The 16,929-nt window shown below is 37.2% G+C and overlaps 1 protein-coding gene across 4 annotated transcripts in view; it reads left to right on the plus strand.

Annotated features, from left to right (window-relative positions):
- Yif1 (Yip1d-interacting factor 1) overlaps nt 1-16,929 on the plus strand; it is a 77,387-nt gene that overhangs the window by 19,370 nt on the left and 41,088 nt on the right. For all 4 annotated transcript variants that reach the window (XM_083118858.1, XM_083118856.1, XM_083118857.1 and 1 more), the window contains exon 3: nt 6,936-7,189. In XM_083118858.1, coding sequence (XP_082974984.1) covers nt 6,936-7,189 — 254 coding nt within the window. The remainder of the gene's footprint in view (nt 1-6,935; nt 7,190-16,929) is intronic.

The following is a 16,929-nucleotide window of genomic DNA, read 5'->3' on the forward strand; positions in this document are numbered from 1 at the left end:
ATCCCGCACTGTTACTTGCCGGTTCTCAAGAATCATTTGCTGAACACGTGCGATATTCACTGGTGTGACTGCAGTCGGGCGAATGTGTCCATGCGCTTCATTTGTCACCAGCTCCCGTCCTTCGCGAAACTGCTCACACCATTCGTACACTCTTGTCCGCGACATCGTTTGTTCACCATACTGTGCTTGCAATCGTCTGAAAATCTCAGCTGGTTTCACTTTCTCCTTCACGAGAACTTTGATTACACACCGCTGCTCCACAGCCACAGACACACTGCTTGCCGCCATGTTTGCTGCAACTGCTGCGCATGCGCGAAATACGTCATGCCGGGCGCAAGTTACTCGCGAAGGAATACATTACGTCACCCGCACGTTTCATCAAGATCCGGCTATTGATCGATTTTTTACGTACGAAAATCCCGGTCAACCTTGAACGACCCTTGTATGTGTGTGTGTTTATATATATATATATATATATATATATATATACACACACACACACACACACACACACACACACACACACACACACACACACACACACACACACACACACACACTCAACTCTCAAGAAGTTCTTTGTCACACACGTTGCTTGCGACAAACAAACAATTTTATTTTATCAAGTAGATGATGAAAGTAAGGGAAACTTTTTTTTGAAATTTGAACTTCATCGGGCCTCTATTTAGGCAACTCTGGGACGTGAGGGTTCAAAATAGTACCTGCATATTGCCTGACGTGTTTGATTCTTGTGCCAAAAATTGCACACTGCTTGTTGATACTTTCGAAGGGAAAAATAATGTTTACCAATGTAAAGCAAAAAATCATAGCTACACAAAAACAATATTTTGTCTTGCCTTGACCAAATTTGGCTGCCATGTGAGGGTACCATCAAGCCTCCTTCTAGTGGGGTGGTATGTCCTGAAAAACAGGGTGCACAGATGCTGTCATAACATTCTGAAATTCATAATTGTAGTAAATTTTGCACCAGTATTGTGTTGCATAAGTGAATTTCATAATTAAATGGTGGCTATTTTGATATTGAATAATTTTATTATTTGTGTGTTAAAGCAAAATTCCGGTAGATTGATGTATTGTTGCAATAAAATAGTAATATTATATTACCACATATTTCATCATCACCATCCTCATCCTTCGCCGTTTCCTGCCTCTTGCTGGGTCGACATAGAAGTCAATCAAGCCTCTCCATTTTTTCCTGGTCTTCCACCACTCCTCTCTTTCCACGGTGCTCCAATCTTGTCCTCTTCTCCAAACACTCCCCGCTATCTGCTCTTTCCACCAACATCTTGGTCTCCCCCTTGCCCTTATTCCCACTCCTTGTGCATTGTAAGCTCTTACTGGTAGTCTTTCTGCATCCATCCTCTTCACGTGTCCGAACCATTTCATCTGTGCCTGATCTATCCTGTCCTGAAGCTTCACCACACCCACTGTCTCTCGGATATCATCATTCCTTATTCTATCCCCCAATATACTCCTTAAAAATTTCATTTTCACTGCCTGCATCTTTCTTTTGTCTCTATCTGTCATTGTCCAAGTCTCTGCTCCATACATAATTATTGGCACATAATATGTGTTGTTATACAGGGTGGCTCAATAAGTCACTTAACACCCTCAGTACAAGGCCACTGCAGCATGGAATTTGAAATTGGTGATGACCAATCGTTATCTGGCCAAGGGGGAACCACATTGACGCCACCCACACGGTCGGCGGCCATCTTGATGTCCGCCATCTTGATGTCCGCCATCTTGAATTCAACTTCAGAATTTTAAATGGGAAGGGGGTGATATGATATATCAAATCAGGCTAGAATTTCACGAGAAATGCAATGGTGAAGGTTTTTTCGACGTATCTTTAACCAGTAAAAAGTTATGACTGAATTCTTGTACCAATTTGCTCCTTTTCGAGGTGTTAGAAAAATGCCTTAAAATTTGTTTAGCGCTTCGGTAATGCATCGAGATCAAAGCGACGTCTATGGAGAGACGTTCGCATGCCATTGCACATTATTTTAATCGGATACATCCATGAAGAGCTGCGCATTATGAATGGTTGTCGCGAACAATTTACAGTGTGACGCTTCCATTGAATTAAAAGTCCTTCACAGTGACAAGGCTAATGTTTATGTTCATAAGGAAGTTCATAAACAGAATATTCGATGATTTTTATCTGATAACCCATTTTCGACAGATGAAAGCTGAATGGTTAGTGTTGGTAAGTTAATGGTGTGGCGTGCTGTGTGGAACACGATTGGTTAGTCAATTTTCCATCAACGGAACCTTAAATGCTTAGGGCTACTTGGATTTGTTAAATAAACAGTTTTTTTCATCCTTGCTTATGGAAGAAGGTACTTTTTACAGAGTTTTTTCAATAGGGAAGAACACCAGAACACTTATGGGAACGTTATGAACCAGTTTTTGTCCAAAGTTAGTTATTAGATGACAAGGGTCACATATTCTGTTTATAAACTTCCTTATGAACATAAACATTAGCCTTGTCACTGTGAAGGACTTTTAATTCAATGGAAGCATCACACTGTAAATTGTTCGCGACAACCATTCATAATGCACAGCTCTTCATGGATGTATCCGATTAAAATAATGTGCAATGGCATGCGAACGTCTCTCCATAGACGTCACTTTGATCTCGATGCATTACAAATTTTAAGGCATTTTTCTAACACCTCGAAAAGGAGCAAATTGGTACAAGAATTCAGTCATACCCTTTTACTGGTTAAAGATACGTCGAAAAAACCTTTACCATTGCATTTCTCGTGAAATTCTAGCCTGATTTGATATATCATATCACCCCCTTCCCATTTAAAATTCTGAAGTTGAATTCAAGATGGCCGCCGACCGTGTGGGTGGCGTCAATGTGTTTCCCCCTTGGTCAGATAACGATTGGTCATCTCCAATTTCAAATTCCATGCCGCAGTGGCCTAGTACTGAGGGTGTTAAGTGACTTATTGAGCCACCCTGTATATTACCTTCTTGCATTTCATAGGTACATCCCTGCTCCATATTAATCTTCGAATACTTTGATATAGTCCACCACACATTTGTCCTCTTCTGTTTACCTCCTCATCTATTCTTCCACTTCACTCAATTATGCTTCTTAGCTATTTGAAGCTCTCCACTACCCTCAACTCTTCTGTGTCCAGACTATCTCTTCCTCGACTCCTTTCTCTCTTAGAGCCTTCCAAATCTTTGTTCTGTCCATGCTATCGTATGCCTTTTCTGTATCTAGGAATGCCATAATCAAATCATTTCCATACTTGTAGTGCCTTTCCTGCATTTGCCTTATGTTGAATATCAGATCTACTGTTGATCTGCTTCTTCTAAATCCATACTGTTCCTCCGTTATTCTTTTTTATTTTACCACATATTTATGGTAAATAAAAGTTCAAGATTTTGGTACAAAAACGTAGCATATTTCAGGATCAAAAGTGATGGGTAAAATGCCATTTTTGTGTTCAAGTGGTGAATAAAAACCTAAATTTGATTAAAAAACTGTAATTATTACACAAAATTAGCATTTCATTTTTAATAACACATTTGTATAGTTATCAGAGTATGTGTAAACAAGTCCATTTTTGCTTATCAACTATTTACAGCAGAATTAATTAATTTTGCATGATTTGCATAACTCTCGGGATAATTCACACCTCAGAAAGTTGTTGCGTCAGTAAATATACCCTAAATTTTGTGTTTAGGAGTTTATTTCGCATTTTACAGTTCATTTCGCATCATTTTGTGACAAGACATGGCAGCAAAATGCACCTCACACATTTCAAAAACATGAAAAATTTACATTACAATGTGTTATTTCACATTTGTGTTTTCGTCAAAAACTAAATATGCATGCTCCTAATAATATAATAATTAGATCTGAGCCATTGTCAGTAGTATTTACTGATACTCTTACGAAGTTTGGGTATTTTTGCAGTGTCAACAAAAATACTACACACACTTTTGTGGAATCTTATTGTTCTGTAAATTATTGATTGATATGGCTTATTTTACTTTGCTTTCCTGCCACTTTTGGGCAGTCACAAACATGGGACTGAGTGATGAAATTGATGAAAGAACACCCATGCCCAGGCTGGGATTAAAACTGGAACCTCTGAAAATTACGAAAAATATGATGTTTTCATTTAATTTGCACCAGTATTGTGTGACAGAATTAAATAACAGATATATTTTGATATAATTCTTGAATACATATTTTGAAGTAAAACCGTGCTAATTTGATGCATATGGTTGGAGTGGAATGTTAGCATACTAATGCTAAACAATATTCAATATTTTGAACAACCTTTTAATTGTTAAAATTTTCAAGCATCGGTATTGGATTCAGTAAGAATATCAGTTCAAAGTGGTATTGGCTGAACTCAGGCCCGTAGCCCCCCCCCCCCCCCCCCGGGCACTGCCATCAGCCCCCTTGATATTAGGTAAAAGTATTTTGTATAATTTGTTTGCAGTGAAGAGTGAAAATGTAGACAGCTCACAACTTGAAGGATAAATCCACAGAACATGAACAGTAGCTATTACATTCGCTCATCTTGTTTATGAGCTGAAGTCTAAGTAGCTGCAAGTATTTAGAAGATTATCTAGACTTTGTAAGTTCTTTCATGCAGGAGCTTCTTCATCTGTACTTTTACTGCCCGTTGCCCCCTCCATTTAGACAGAAATCTGTGACTTTTATGTCATGATTACACCTCAGATTTTAGGTTTTTAACCTATTTTTCCTTTGCAGGTAAATAAGAAATAACAAGTGATATCACCGTTTCATTAAAAAAACGACACTGACGAAGTTTTATAGTGTCTAAAATAATCTATTTTGCTTGTTAGAACCTATTTTAGGTTTACGTGCTTAAATTAAACCTTTTTTTAGGTTTTATATATATTTTTTTAGGTTTTACAGGATTTTTATATCTCTGAGGTATTTAGTGGCGAAATAATTCAATGACTGGCATGTTTGAAACATATTTTCTGTGGATTTCTCTCCCTCGAAGTATATGATGTTTATCAGAAGTTTAAACAAAACAAAAAATGTCTGACGTCACTGTTACCTGCAGACAGTGGCGGCGAAAGGGGACAGTTCCCCCCTACTTTTTGCCCCTGCACTATAGACTTTTCATGCTAAGCCTTGCGTTCTAAGGTAAAGTAAACTGTCCTTGCCACACACCCCTCCTCTCTATTTTCAGTCTTGGCACCCAATCGTCTCTACTGACTGCACAGTCCCAAGTGCAAACTTCTGATCTGTGCGGCCTTGCTCACTCTCGTACTAGTTTGGTCCTTTTTGGCATTCACGCCTGCAAAGGTAATGTTTTAGCATTCAAATTTGCTTTGATTGATTGCTTGATTGAATTGGGTTTTTAAGTCCACTTTATGCACAGTAAGGCTAATCGGGACTGGACCTACAGTTTAAAGTGGGATCCGAACCACTATGTGCCTCCACCGGGTATTAAACCCGGAACCCCTTGATTACAATTGCAGTACTGACTATGTTTTTGAAAGATAATTTTCAGCATATGAAATGATCCTCTCAGACAAAAGGTGGAGTTTGAGTGTGGATAACGCTAAAGTATTCATGGTGGTCACTAGAACCATGATATTCAAGTATAATTCCTTGTTTTCAAGGCGAACTTTCCAAAAATTCAAGGATACAAGCAAATGTTTTCTCTATTCCAACCTTACGTATTATCGACTCTCACCCTCTCTTCCACACACAAAAATATTAACAATGTAAAGGGTTTGTATGATTCCAATGTATCAAAAAATTTACCTAATCAGTTATTTTATAATAATCTTCCGTTTGTCAGATAGATGGTTCTGCGAAAGACACTAACAATGTTAACAGATTGAGAAAATTTTGTTTTATTTTCCATGTAGCTTTCGTTTTCTTCCTGAGAGAAACTTTCCTCAGGGCATTTATAAACATGTTTAAATTTAATGGGATTTGGATTAATAAAAGTTGCAATTTTTCACGTCTACGGAGAAAGAATTGGAATAGAGAAAACATCCGGTTGTACCTTTTTTCATGTTTTGCCAAAATTCATGAATACTTTCTAGAGCCAATAATTCACTCATAATTGCCGGAGCCAATAATTCACATGTAATTCCCGGAATTTGAGGAATTCCAAGTGAGTAGCCACCCTGATATTGTGCTGCAAATTATACATACATAATTCATTTTTCATATCAAGTAACTTTTTATAACAGCACAAGTGCAGTATTAAGTCTTTTTGCTAACTATTTCAGGATTTTTCGAGCCTAATTTAAGGTTTTAGAACCTATTTTAGGATTTTTAGAACCTATTTTAGGTACCTAAAACCACATTTTTTAGAACCTAAAAATCTGAGGTCTAGTCATGATGCAAATTTCCTTCGCATCTGCATAAAAGGTCAACTGCTCCCAAGTTTTGGAAACGAAGGGGAGTTTCATTGCTTTGGCCGGGGGTGGATTGTACTGTAGGCACTGTGATTGAATATTGTGCATTTTTCGTGTGATATAAATATCTGTATCATTTAAAGCAGTATGGAGTGTGTAAGGAATGATTTCAGTACCAGTCATTTAACATTTCAAAATATATTTAAAAAAATGTAGTATGTGTGATATTTATAAATTTCATGTAAGGTGATGATCCCTGCCCCCCCCCACACATAATTTACCATAATTTAATTCTGTTAAATTTTTGAAAAATGGATTTGATTTACAAAGCCCCCCCACCCGATAACCCATGAGCCCCCCCCCCCCCTGGAGATCAATTCTAGCTACGGGCCTGGCTGAACTCCAGAAATTTGGTTTGACAAAATGAGTAGGTACTCTGTGTGTTCTTTGACATTTCAAAGAGTGATCCAAAGTTATTATTTATAGTAATTTTTTGTCTTATTATTTGTCTTTTTTTTTTTGGTCAGAATATCCACCTCAAGTGAATAACAGAGGCTACTACCAAGGCGAGCAGGGTTTTGCCATACCTGGACTCAATGAACCAATGGTGGCGAACATGGCGATGCAATATGGCCAAGTACTGGTTGGTCAAGGAAAGCAGTTAGTTGATAAGGAATTAGAGAAATATGTTCCTGTCTCTCGGCTGAAGTACTATTTCGCAGTGGATACAAGCTACGTTGCCAAGAAGCTATTTCTTCTGCTCTTCCCTTTCACGCACGCAGTGAGTTGTACAATAATCTAGCTTATAAGTGGAATTTTAGTATCAAGTGTATAGAAATGCATCCTAATTTGGCTTTAAATGAAACTGTTAGTAACAAAAACTAAGGTTGATCACTTCTGTTTTCTGGTATGTAGTATGTTTGCAATCTCTATTACTGCATTTTTCTTCATGTGTAGATTAAACTTCCCCCTTCTTATTTTGTTTAATTTTTTATGTGACAAAAAATTGATTAATACACTGTATATTTGCTGGGACCAACTGAATTTTCAAGTTCATAATAATATAGGTGTGTTATCGTCATGTCATCATATTTGTTTTACTTCTAAGGCTTATTTGGTATGTTTTCTTTCAGCAAGGTAATTTAATTGTTCTGCTACTGTGACGTTGTTTTAGATATTAACCTTTTTTTCTTTAATATTTCCAAGCACGTGGAAACTTTTCTTGTTTAAGTATTTGCTTTCATCATTGATAATACAGAATCACATCAAGGTACCAAGTCAATTTCTGGACTCCCCCACAATTTATACAACGTAGATCTCTCTCTAAGTTTTCCCTTCCAGCTATACTGCAACTTCTAGTTGCTGTTGACACTTTAATGTAGATAGTTTAGTTGAATTATTTAACTTTTGTGTACTTCTTACTGTCCATGTTGTCTGAAACTTCCATGATATGTATTATGAGGTGGCCAAAATGTAACAATGTTATAAACAAAGGCTTCTCAAATGAACTTAAATCTTTTATCCAGAAGTTCAAGGTTTTCCACCTCCACACTTCAAGTATTTCTCTACTTTTCCTAACAAGCTTGTACATGCTAAGTGGTCTCCTGTATCTGGATTTTTGTGAACCGTTGAACCCACTGCTTTCTGTTGAAAGAAAAATATAGTAAACGTTGATAAATTGGAATAACCTAACGAGTTCAGTTGGCAGTTCAATTTTATGTTAATTATCATGTCGACAGTTTTGAAAGTAAGTGTATAATATTTTTGGTCATCCTGTATTTTCTACAAGAGTTGACAAGTCTTTCCTTAATTAAAAGCTGCTGTACCAATATCAATTTTTAAGGGAGAATTTCTTCTCGGCTCATTCCCAGTTATGTGATACAATGATTTTTCTCAGACATTACATTGTTTGCAATTAACTATACACTATTAACCTTTAGCCATCTGATGGTCGAAATTTTCGACTGCCACATGTGAACCCCTTAACGCTGGATGGTCGATATTTCGACCAGCAGCGGGCAGCAGCATTTAGTATGCAATTTCTCAAAAACCACACACGATATTTCAGTTCTGTCTTTTTTCATCTTTAGTATACATACGAAGCTATGATATACTCGAATTTCAAAACAATACATCCATTGTTACTACTATTAACAAGCGAAGTTTGAAAATGTTCTTTGTTTCCCTTCATTTCCCTTTGTTACTGCTACATTATTATAGGATAGATTTCTAAAAGTGGCTATAACTTGTAAAGAACTGCATCTTTTTGAAAAAAATAAATTCTACAAGCAAGAATGAGTAAAAATCAACATTTTAAGCAATGTCTGACAATTAAGGATTCAGGGGAGACACGGAGGCAAAGGCCCCGATTGTCGAAATTTGCCTGCAATTAATGCATCATTTCTTGAAAACTATACACTGTATTTTAGTTCTGTCTTTTTCGTTCATTAGCTTACGTATAAAGGTATTATGTACTATAATTACCAGACAATACATCCGTTGTTACTATTATTAACAAGTGCCGTTTGAAAAAGCCCTTTTTTCTCCTTTTGTTACTATGGGATAAATTGAAGATAAAAGGCTATAACTGCTGAACTACTGCATCTTCTTGAACTATTTAAATTCTAAACGTAAGAATGAGTAAAGAGCAACATTTTAAGTTACATTCGAAAATTAAGGGTCCAGGGGGGAAGCGGGATCAAAGTCCCAAAGTTCGAAATTTTCCGTAATTACGCAAAATTTCCAATCCCCGTAATATCAGGGTTTTTTTTTCAACATTGTGGCATGTGCATTACATATTCTCATAGAGTGTCTTTTGTCATGCTTCCCTCCAAATTTGGTCCATCCAGCATCCATAGGGCTGATTATACAGTGCGATCGAAAAGTCCCCGCACTCATACTTTGAAAATATGCTACGAGGTCAGTAGGCAACATGAGTTGGCAACGTTGTTAGTAGTGACTGGTATGACCTTGAAGAATGCGATAACGTCCCGGGAGAGCTGCACTGCTATTACAGTCAGTGGTGTGAGTCATTATTGTGCAGTCGGTCGACAATGCCTTTTAAGCGAGCGCAGCGAATCGCTTTGTTAGAAGCATATTTTGAGTGTAAGACATACAGAGGTTGTGTGGAGAAATGGAGACGTCTATTCCCTGATGATCCGGTGCCAGGAAAAAGTGCAGGGTATGATTTTGTTCACCGATTTTGTGAAACAGGCTCAGTGCATGATCGACAATGAAGTGGATGACCCAAGGTCGTCACACACGAATTCCTAGAGAACGTGAGTCAGCGAATGGTGCAATCTCCAAGAAAATCTATACGACGTTTGTCACAAGAAGTTGGAGTATCATATGGATCCACACAGAAGGCACTGAAAGTAGCCAAGTTTCGCCCATATCGTGTGAAAGTCGTCCAGGAGCTGAAAGCGTTAGATAAAGATAAGCGTATCAAGTACTGCCGGTGGTTCCGTGCTTTCACACGCAACAATGTGGCCATTCTCGATAAAACTTTTTTTACCGACGAAGCATGGTTTCAACTCAGTGGATACATCAACTCACAAAACACCCGAATGTGGGCAACTGTAAACCCACATGCCCTGCATGAAGTACCGCTACATTCTGCAAAGGTCGGTGTCTGGTGTGCCATTTCGCGACGAAGGATTGTTGGACCCCTGTTCTTTGAGGACACAGTGGATGGCGATGTGTACAGGGATTTGGTGCAACAATTCGTGGCTATGTTGGAAGAGGATGAGCGTGAATGTTGGTTCCAACAAGATGGGGCAACGTGCCATACTGCAAACGACACAATGGCTATGTTGCGCGAGTTTTTCGGGAACCGCATCATCTCCAAAAATTTGTGGCCCCCTCGTTCCCCCAATCTCACATCCCCCGATTTCTTTCTTTGGGGGTTCCTGAAAGAAAGAGTATATACACACAACCCTCGCACATTGGATGAACTCCGACAAGCAATTTCTGACACTATTGCTGCAATTCCAGCGGAAACATTGAGGAAGGTGTCGCGGAACATGTGTAAGCGTGTAGACATGTGTTTACAGGAACATGGCGGCCATTTTCAACACTTCCTATGAACTGGAAACCAAACACTACTTTGCAATGTCCATAGAGAGTGCAGCATAACCTCCATTGTGTGTTTATGTGATTATGTTGTGTTTGTGTTGCGTTATGTTTGTGTTTTGGAAACTTTTTCCTCATGCGCTTAAAGTTATAGGTCATCTTGTTTGTGTTTTACCGACCGTTGCCATTACAGTATACCTCACTTTTGGTTTACGTTTTTTTTTTTGTTTTTTTTTTACAAGGACTAAATCATTTATATATGTATTCCTTTCGTTCCCATGTGTATTACTTTCTACACAATAATTCTTAAAAAGTGAGTGCGGGGACTTTTCGATTGCACTGTAGAAGCAAAATTCCAGACATTGTCCCAAAGCTGGCAACATTACCACTTTATACGAGGGTCACTATTTATATTTTGAGCCTAACAATGAAAAACAGGAATTTGGCATTGAAAACTGCTTTATTGTTTTTCGAAGTATTCTCCTTTATGGTCAATACCCTTTTGCATTCGTACCTCCATAATATGGTTTTTGAACGCATGAACGGCATCTTCCGCCGACGAAAATCGTTGTCCACGCAATTTATTCTTGACATTCGGGAACAAGAAGAAGTCATTGGGTGCCAAATCAGGACTGTACGGCGGATGACCCATCAATTCGAATTTTTGACTTATCTTATAGTCGGTTGTTAGACGAGATGTGTGACAGCTGGCATTGTCTTGATGAAGAATGATCCGACGGCGTTTGTTTGTTTTCCGTATTTGACCGAAGACCTGTGGCAAACAAATTGTTGTGTATCATTCAGAGTTGACCGTTCTACGTTCCTCTAAAGGAACAGTTGCCACATGACCAGTTTTCCCGAAAAAACAGGCGACCATTTGTTTCGATGTGCTTTGACCGCGAATAACTTTTGTTGGATTGGGTTCATCTTGAAACACCCATACAGTCGACTGCTGTTTACGTTCCGGCTCATATGCATATATCCATGATTCGTCACCTGTTACAATCTTATATACGTCTTTTGAAGCACCACAATTGTATTTATTGAGCATTTGTTTGCACCAATTGACGCGAGTGTCTTTTTGAGTTTTTGTCAAATTGTGTGGGATCCAATGAGAACCTACCTTTCTCACAGCTAAATGATCATGTAATATTTTATATATGCTGGTGGAACTAATGCCTATGGTTGCCTCAATCTCACAGTATGTCACATGACGATCTTGCAGTATTAGGTTTTGCACAGCATCAATGTTTTCGTGAACAACAACTGATTTTGGTCGACCTTCGCGAATCTCGTCGGTGAGCGAATGGCAGCCACGATTAAATTCGTTATACCAGCGTTTCACAGTGGCAAAGGATGGGGCTTCATCGCCAAATGTGGAAGTAAGTTGATCGATGCACTCTTGTCTTGGTAATCCACGTCGAAAATCGTAAAAAATCATCGCACGAAAATGTTCACGAGTTAATTCCATTTTATTGTTGTCGCGCAATCTCCAAGGCAACATAAACAACACAAATGAAGCTATTGACAAAGCATTTGAAGTACGTTATGGTCAATAATGCCAGACGATTCCGTGCAAACGTCAAATCGAGCCTAACTTCAATCAGTGTTGCTAAGGCTCAAAATATAAATAGTGACCCTCGTATAAGGTTATTTATATTTTACTGAAGAAGTATCAGTCTGATTTCAACTAAACTTTGCAGGGTTGTAGGAATATACCACCGCTACATACTACATTTTTTTTCATTCACTGTGGTCTATTTAGGAGTCTACAGGGGCAATTTTTAAAGAAAAATTCAACTTTCTTCTTCTACGTTTAACACTAATTATTGGGAGGCACAATGTATAAATTTTACCTCTTAGTAAGCCCTGTCTTGAGGAAAGAAAACAAAACACAGTTTGAAAAGTGCATGCTTGAAAATGCACCAGCATGAACGACAATACAGGCACTTAAGTAAGACGTCCGGCGGCTAAAGGTTAATTATGCCATCTTGAAAACCAACTTCCTTTCCTTGCACTGCACCCTATGCTCTGGTTACTTGAATAATTATCAGGATATTTGCTGTTTTGTCCTATCAAAAGTGTGCTCTTTGTTTTTCTTCTCCTTATGTGACAGACCTAATTACTGCTACCTAGCTTTTGTCTTCTGCATGGCCAATGTTAACTGTCTAGTTCAATGCTTGCAGTAACATCTTCCATTTTCTAGTTGTAGTAAATAGCTTGAACTTGTGAAAAAATCCAACAGTAAAATCCTTTATTGCAGTTAGAAGTGGTGAATAGTTTTCCCATTTTTTGTTTATTTCACATGAAAGTAAACTTTTGTAGATGTTACTTCGCTAAGTAGCATTCATTACTGATTGTTCTATTGGCACGCATGTCCTGATAACTAATTTGAGAATTCTTACTTACACAGAGCATAAGCATCATTCAGCAATACACAATCGAAGGTTGTTTTTCAGTAAGTCCTCAACAGCAGCAATGTGCTCCCGACAGTACATCAGTTTTATAAAATGCTTGTCTCGGTACACAGTCTTGTTTTCAAATCCAAACATATTGCAGTCATCTGATGACATTACTTTAGAACCTGAAACAACTATTTAGGTTCTTCGTGGAGCATTTGCAACTTATATGGAAGCAATATTTTATCATATAGGCAAATACAGATATCAGTACTTGATGTATATTGGTTGGCAATTATTTTAAATCAGCCCATCCTTAATGAATGTACATGTTTCTATTTCTTATAGGGATAGGGCAGATTAATCAATACTCTATCGATATTGGCTGATATAGGCATGTCAGTGTATTGTCGATATTGACTGATAGAGGCATGTCAATGTATTGGTTTAGCCAGAACCTGTGGCCGAGTGGTTAGCACATCGCACTGCGACGCCAAGGGTCCCGGGTTCGAATCTCGCTCGGCTTTGGTTGTTTGTGAATGTCCATTCATCAATTTCATCATTTCATCACTCATCCCCATGTTCGCAAATTAGCCAAGAGGCACAAAACGCGAAGTAAAATAAACTCAAATCAATTAATCAATCAATGTATTGGTTTATCGGTAAAATTACTTATGTCGACAAATAACCTGTAATTTACTGCCAAGTTTAGTTTTGTTGTTATTTTTTATGAATATAAACATATTCCTGGTTTTGTAAATTAAATGTCTAATTGCACAGTTTCTTTTCCAAAAGGTAAAAGAACCATTGCCGCCATTTGGTTACATAAATTAATTAACAAGGACGATAATAGATTATTAATGTTCTTCAAGGAAGTTTTGCAATTTTTTATTGGATCACTCTTTATTGGTTATTGGTAAAATTGGTACTCTGTTGGTATCAGCAAATGTGGTCCATTATGACCCACTCGAATTTTCTGAACAGAATTTGAATATGGTGTAATTTGAAAGCAGCTGCTTAACATGACATTGTTAACTCATATGCTTCTTAAAAGCTAATTTGACATTGCAATTTATCATATTTTGTATTTTGCAGTGTAAGTGATGAAATATTAAAATGTATAAAATTAGAAGATTAGTGATGAACTTAATGCTAATGATGATTAAATGTTTTGAATTACTACATGGTGCATCTCTGAAAGTAAATAATGACAATGAGGAGGAAGTGCTTGCATGTAGTATGGCAAAGGAAGGTCTAATGCCAAACTACATGTATTTGCTCTGCTTACTAAGTTAACATGTCGTTACTTTTGTATTTCTGTCTGACTTGTGTTATAAAGCTGATATCCAGAGAAGGTGTGTATGTATGTTTACTAAACTCGTTAGTCCCTCTTCTGTATTAAGCAGGTATGTTGGCTACATTTTGTTCTCAAATTCTTCAAAATGACCCTACATGCATGTATGCTTAACTTTCATTTCAGAACTAGTACTAAAATAAAATAATATTTTAAATAGGGCTGAGTCTATATCAATGCATTGGTATTCAATACCAGTGGTATCAGTAATAGAAAATATTGATTAAAATTTGTTCGCTAATATCAGCCGATACTTTTCCAGAGTTAAAGTTTCAAAGATGAAGCAAAATTATCATGTCTCTTTCACAGAGTCTAATTATCCTGAAAATTTTGGAAAATTCAGTTTTAATATGTTTTTCACCAGTATTGTATGGATTTTATGATTGAATCATTGAAGCTTAACATTCTGACATAATTGTTCAGTATTTTAAAGCAAAACACTGGTATCAACTTGGCCCTAGTTGTAAATCTTAAAATGCTCTTTTAAGTTGTACAGCTCCATTTATTTATTTTCTTTTTTAAGTGCCAACATAATCCACATTGATTGTACATATTGTAGTATTATTAAATTTTGTTTGAATGTTTCTGTACAGTAATAATTGTAGCTTGATTACAGCTGTGGCATGTTTACAGTTAGTGCATAAACACCTTATCCTTTAGTATGTTGTATTTTATTTGTTGGTTTCTTTATACATATACTTTTGTCGAAGAGTTTCAATTTCTTGACCATTTTATTGGAATGCTACATGAAACGCAGAATGCTCCAGAAAAGTGTGCTAGCCCATGTAACTAATGTTAAAATTGCATTGTGTGATATTTGGTATTATTCTATTTGCTTCTGCTTTTATATTGTAAAAATGAATACCAGTTGCCATGTAGACTACCACCAATTTTTATATTACTTCTTCAGAGCATCATTGACAATATCACATGTTTCTTTCCTAGTTTCCATTTAAACAAATACATCCAACTGTAGCACTTCTATCCATGCTGAGAGATGCAAAATTTCCACACAATTTATGATACAGCATTGATTTTCTTCTCTTCCCTGCCAATTGCTGGTCAAATTACCAGTTTCTGTTGACTTGACAAATGGAATTTGTACCAGAATACCAACTGTGACATAAATAAAAGGATGCATGTATGATGCGCAAATATAATAATTAGAAATGCACTGTTTGAAGTCATCAACTTCTTTCAGACAAATGGAAGTTTTCTATTAAAAAATAACTTTTGCTTTGAAAGAGTCTTGGAGATTTTGTGTAAAAGACTTTTATTGTTGGCATGAGAGCCTAATCTGTATTGAAAAAAAGAGCTAAAATTTGTAATTCTAGCATTTGTAGTTACTGAGATATAAGTTTTTGTTCAAATTATTGTGTAATTTTAAATTTTCTACTGAAAAGACGCTCTATGTTAGGCCTACACTCGGAAAATCAGCCTCGACATGGGCTAAACTCCATTGCTGCTGTTATCAGGATTTCAAAGTGAGAGTCTGGTACTATGTTTCAAAATAGCTTGGAATTGCTTTTACAGTGCTGGTAAACAGTGAAATTTCATAGCTCTCACTCAAGGTTAAAACGAAGACTGCTTGCAGGAAAGGAAAGAGCTAACCATTCAGTTGTGCAGGAGCCCCACAAATGAAAATAAATCTCAAGCCTGGAACTTGACTGCAGGCAGAAAACTGCGAATTTCAAGATTGAAAAGGATTTAATCTTTGAAAAATTTGCAAATACTGCAAATTTAATACTGCTTGGACAATTTAGCAAATTCCTTGTAAGACTGACAAATCTTAATTATTTTTTCCTTGTACACAAAAAGAGAACAAGATTTCAATGTTCTTGTAAAATTTCCTCTTTTTGTTATTGTGTAGGCTAGTTTTATTCCTGTGTGAGGTTGATTAGGAAACTGTAATTCCACAATGAAAATAAATGTGAAGGAAATAAAGAAAATGGCATGCAGCTGAAAACATCAACTCCTAAGAACAAACATAATAATAGGCCAGAATAGAATCAATGAAGTGGAGGATTTTTTCTATCTTGGAGAGTATAGTAACTAATAAGAAAAGAGATTACAAGTAGGATAGCAAAGGAAGAGCAGATCTTTTGCAGGATCCTCAAAAATGCTGCACAACACTTTTTCAGAGTGGAATTATCCTGGATATTATGCAAATTTAAAAATTTCCATTTATATTGCACCAAAAGTGTGTGAAAACTTTTATCTTGTGATCACATAAGAGGTCTTTTAATATTCGGATGTAATTCTTGAATATTTTGACACAAATAAGGCCATTTATGTTAGTCGTACCAGATTTCACCCTCTTTCTTAGAGGGTAGGTCCCATTGACCAACAGGCGGCAAGATAGAGATAGAGCAATAAATTATGTAACCCATTTTCAAGCTGACTGTGTTTATTCAGTTAACTACTATGAATTTCAATTAGAGGTAGAGAAGTTAGGGCTGAAGAGATGAGCGTGGATGCTGAAATGGTTTGCTGGGTGCTGGATCCACTGGCTGGCCTGAGGTGTCTCGCCTCTGCATAGATCCTGGCTGTGGCCCCACACCTGTCAGCTCTGTAGTGCATTCTCTTTGGTCCCCAGCATTCACACTCACATGACTTGACATGAATCCCTAACATACTCGGTGGCATCCTTGCTTTCTCCTCTTGAGTCAGATTGTGTACTCCTTTTATAGTGCTCTC

Source organism: Lepisma saccharinum, chromosome 3, assembly GCF_977018435.1.
Source record: "Lepisma saccharinum chromosome 3, izLepSacc3.1, whole genome shotgun sequence".
In the NCBI taxonomy this organism is placed as follows: domain Eukaryota; kingdom Metazoa; phylum Arthropoda; class Insecta; order Zygentoma; family Lepismatidae; genus Lepisma; species Lepisma saccharinum.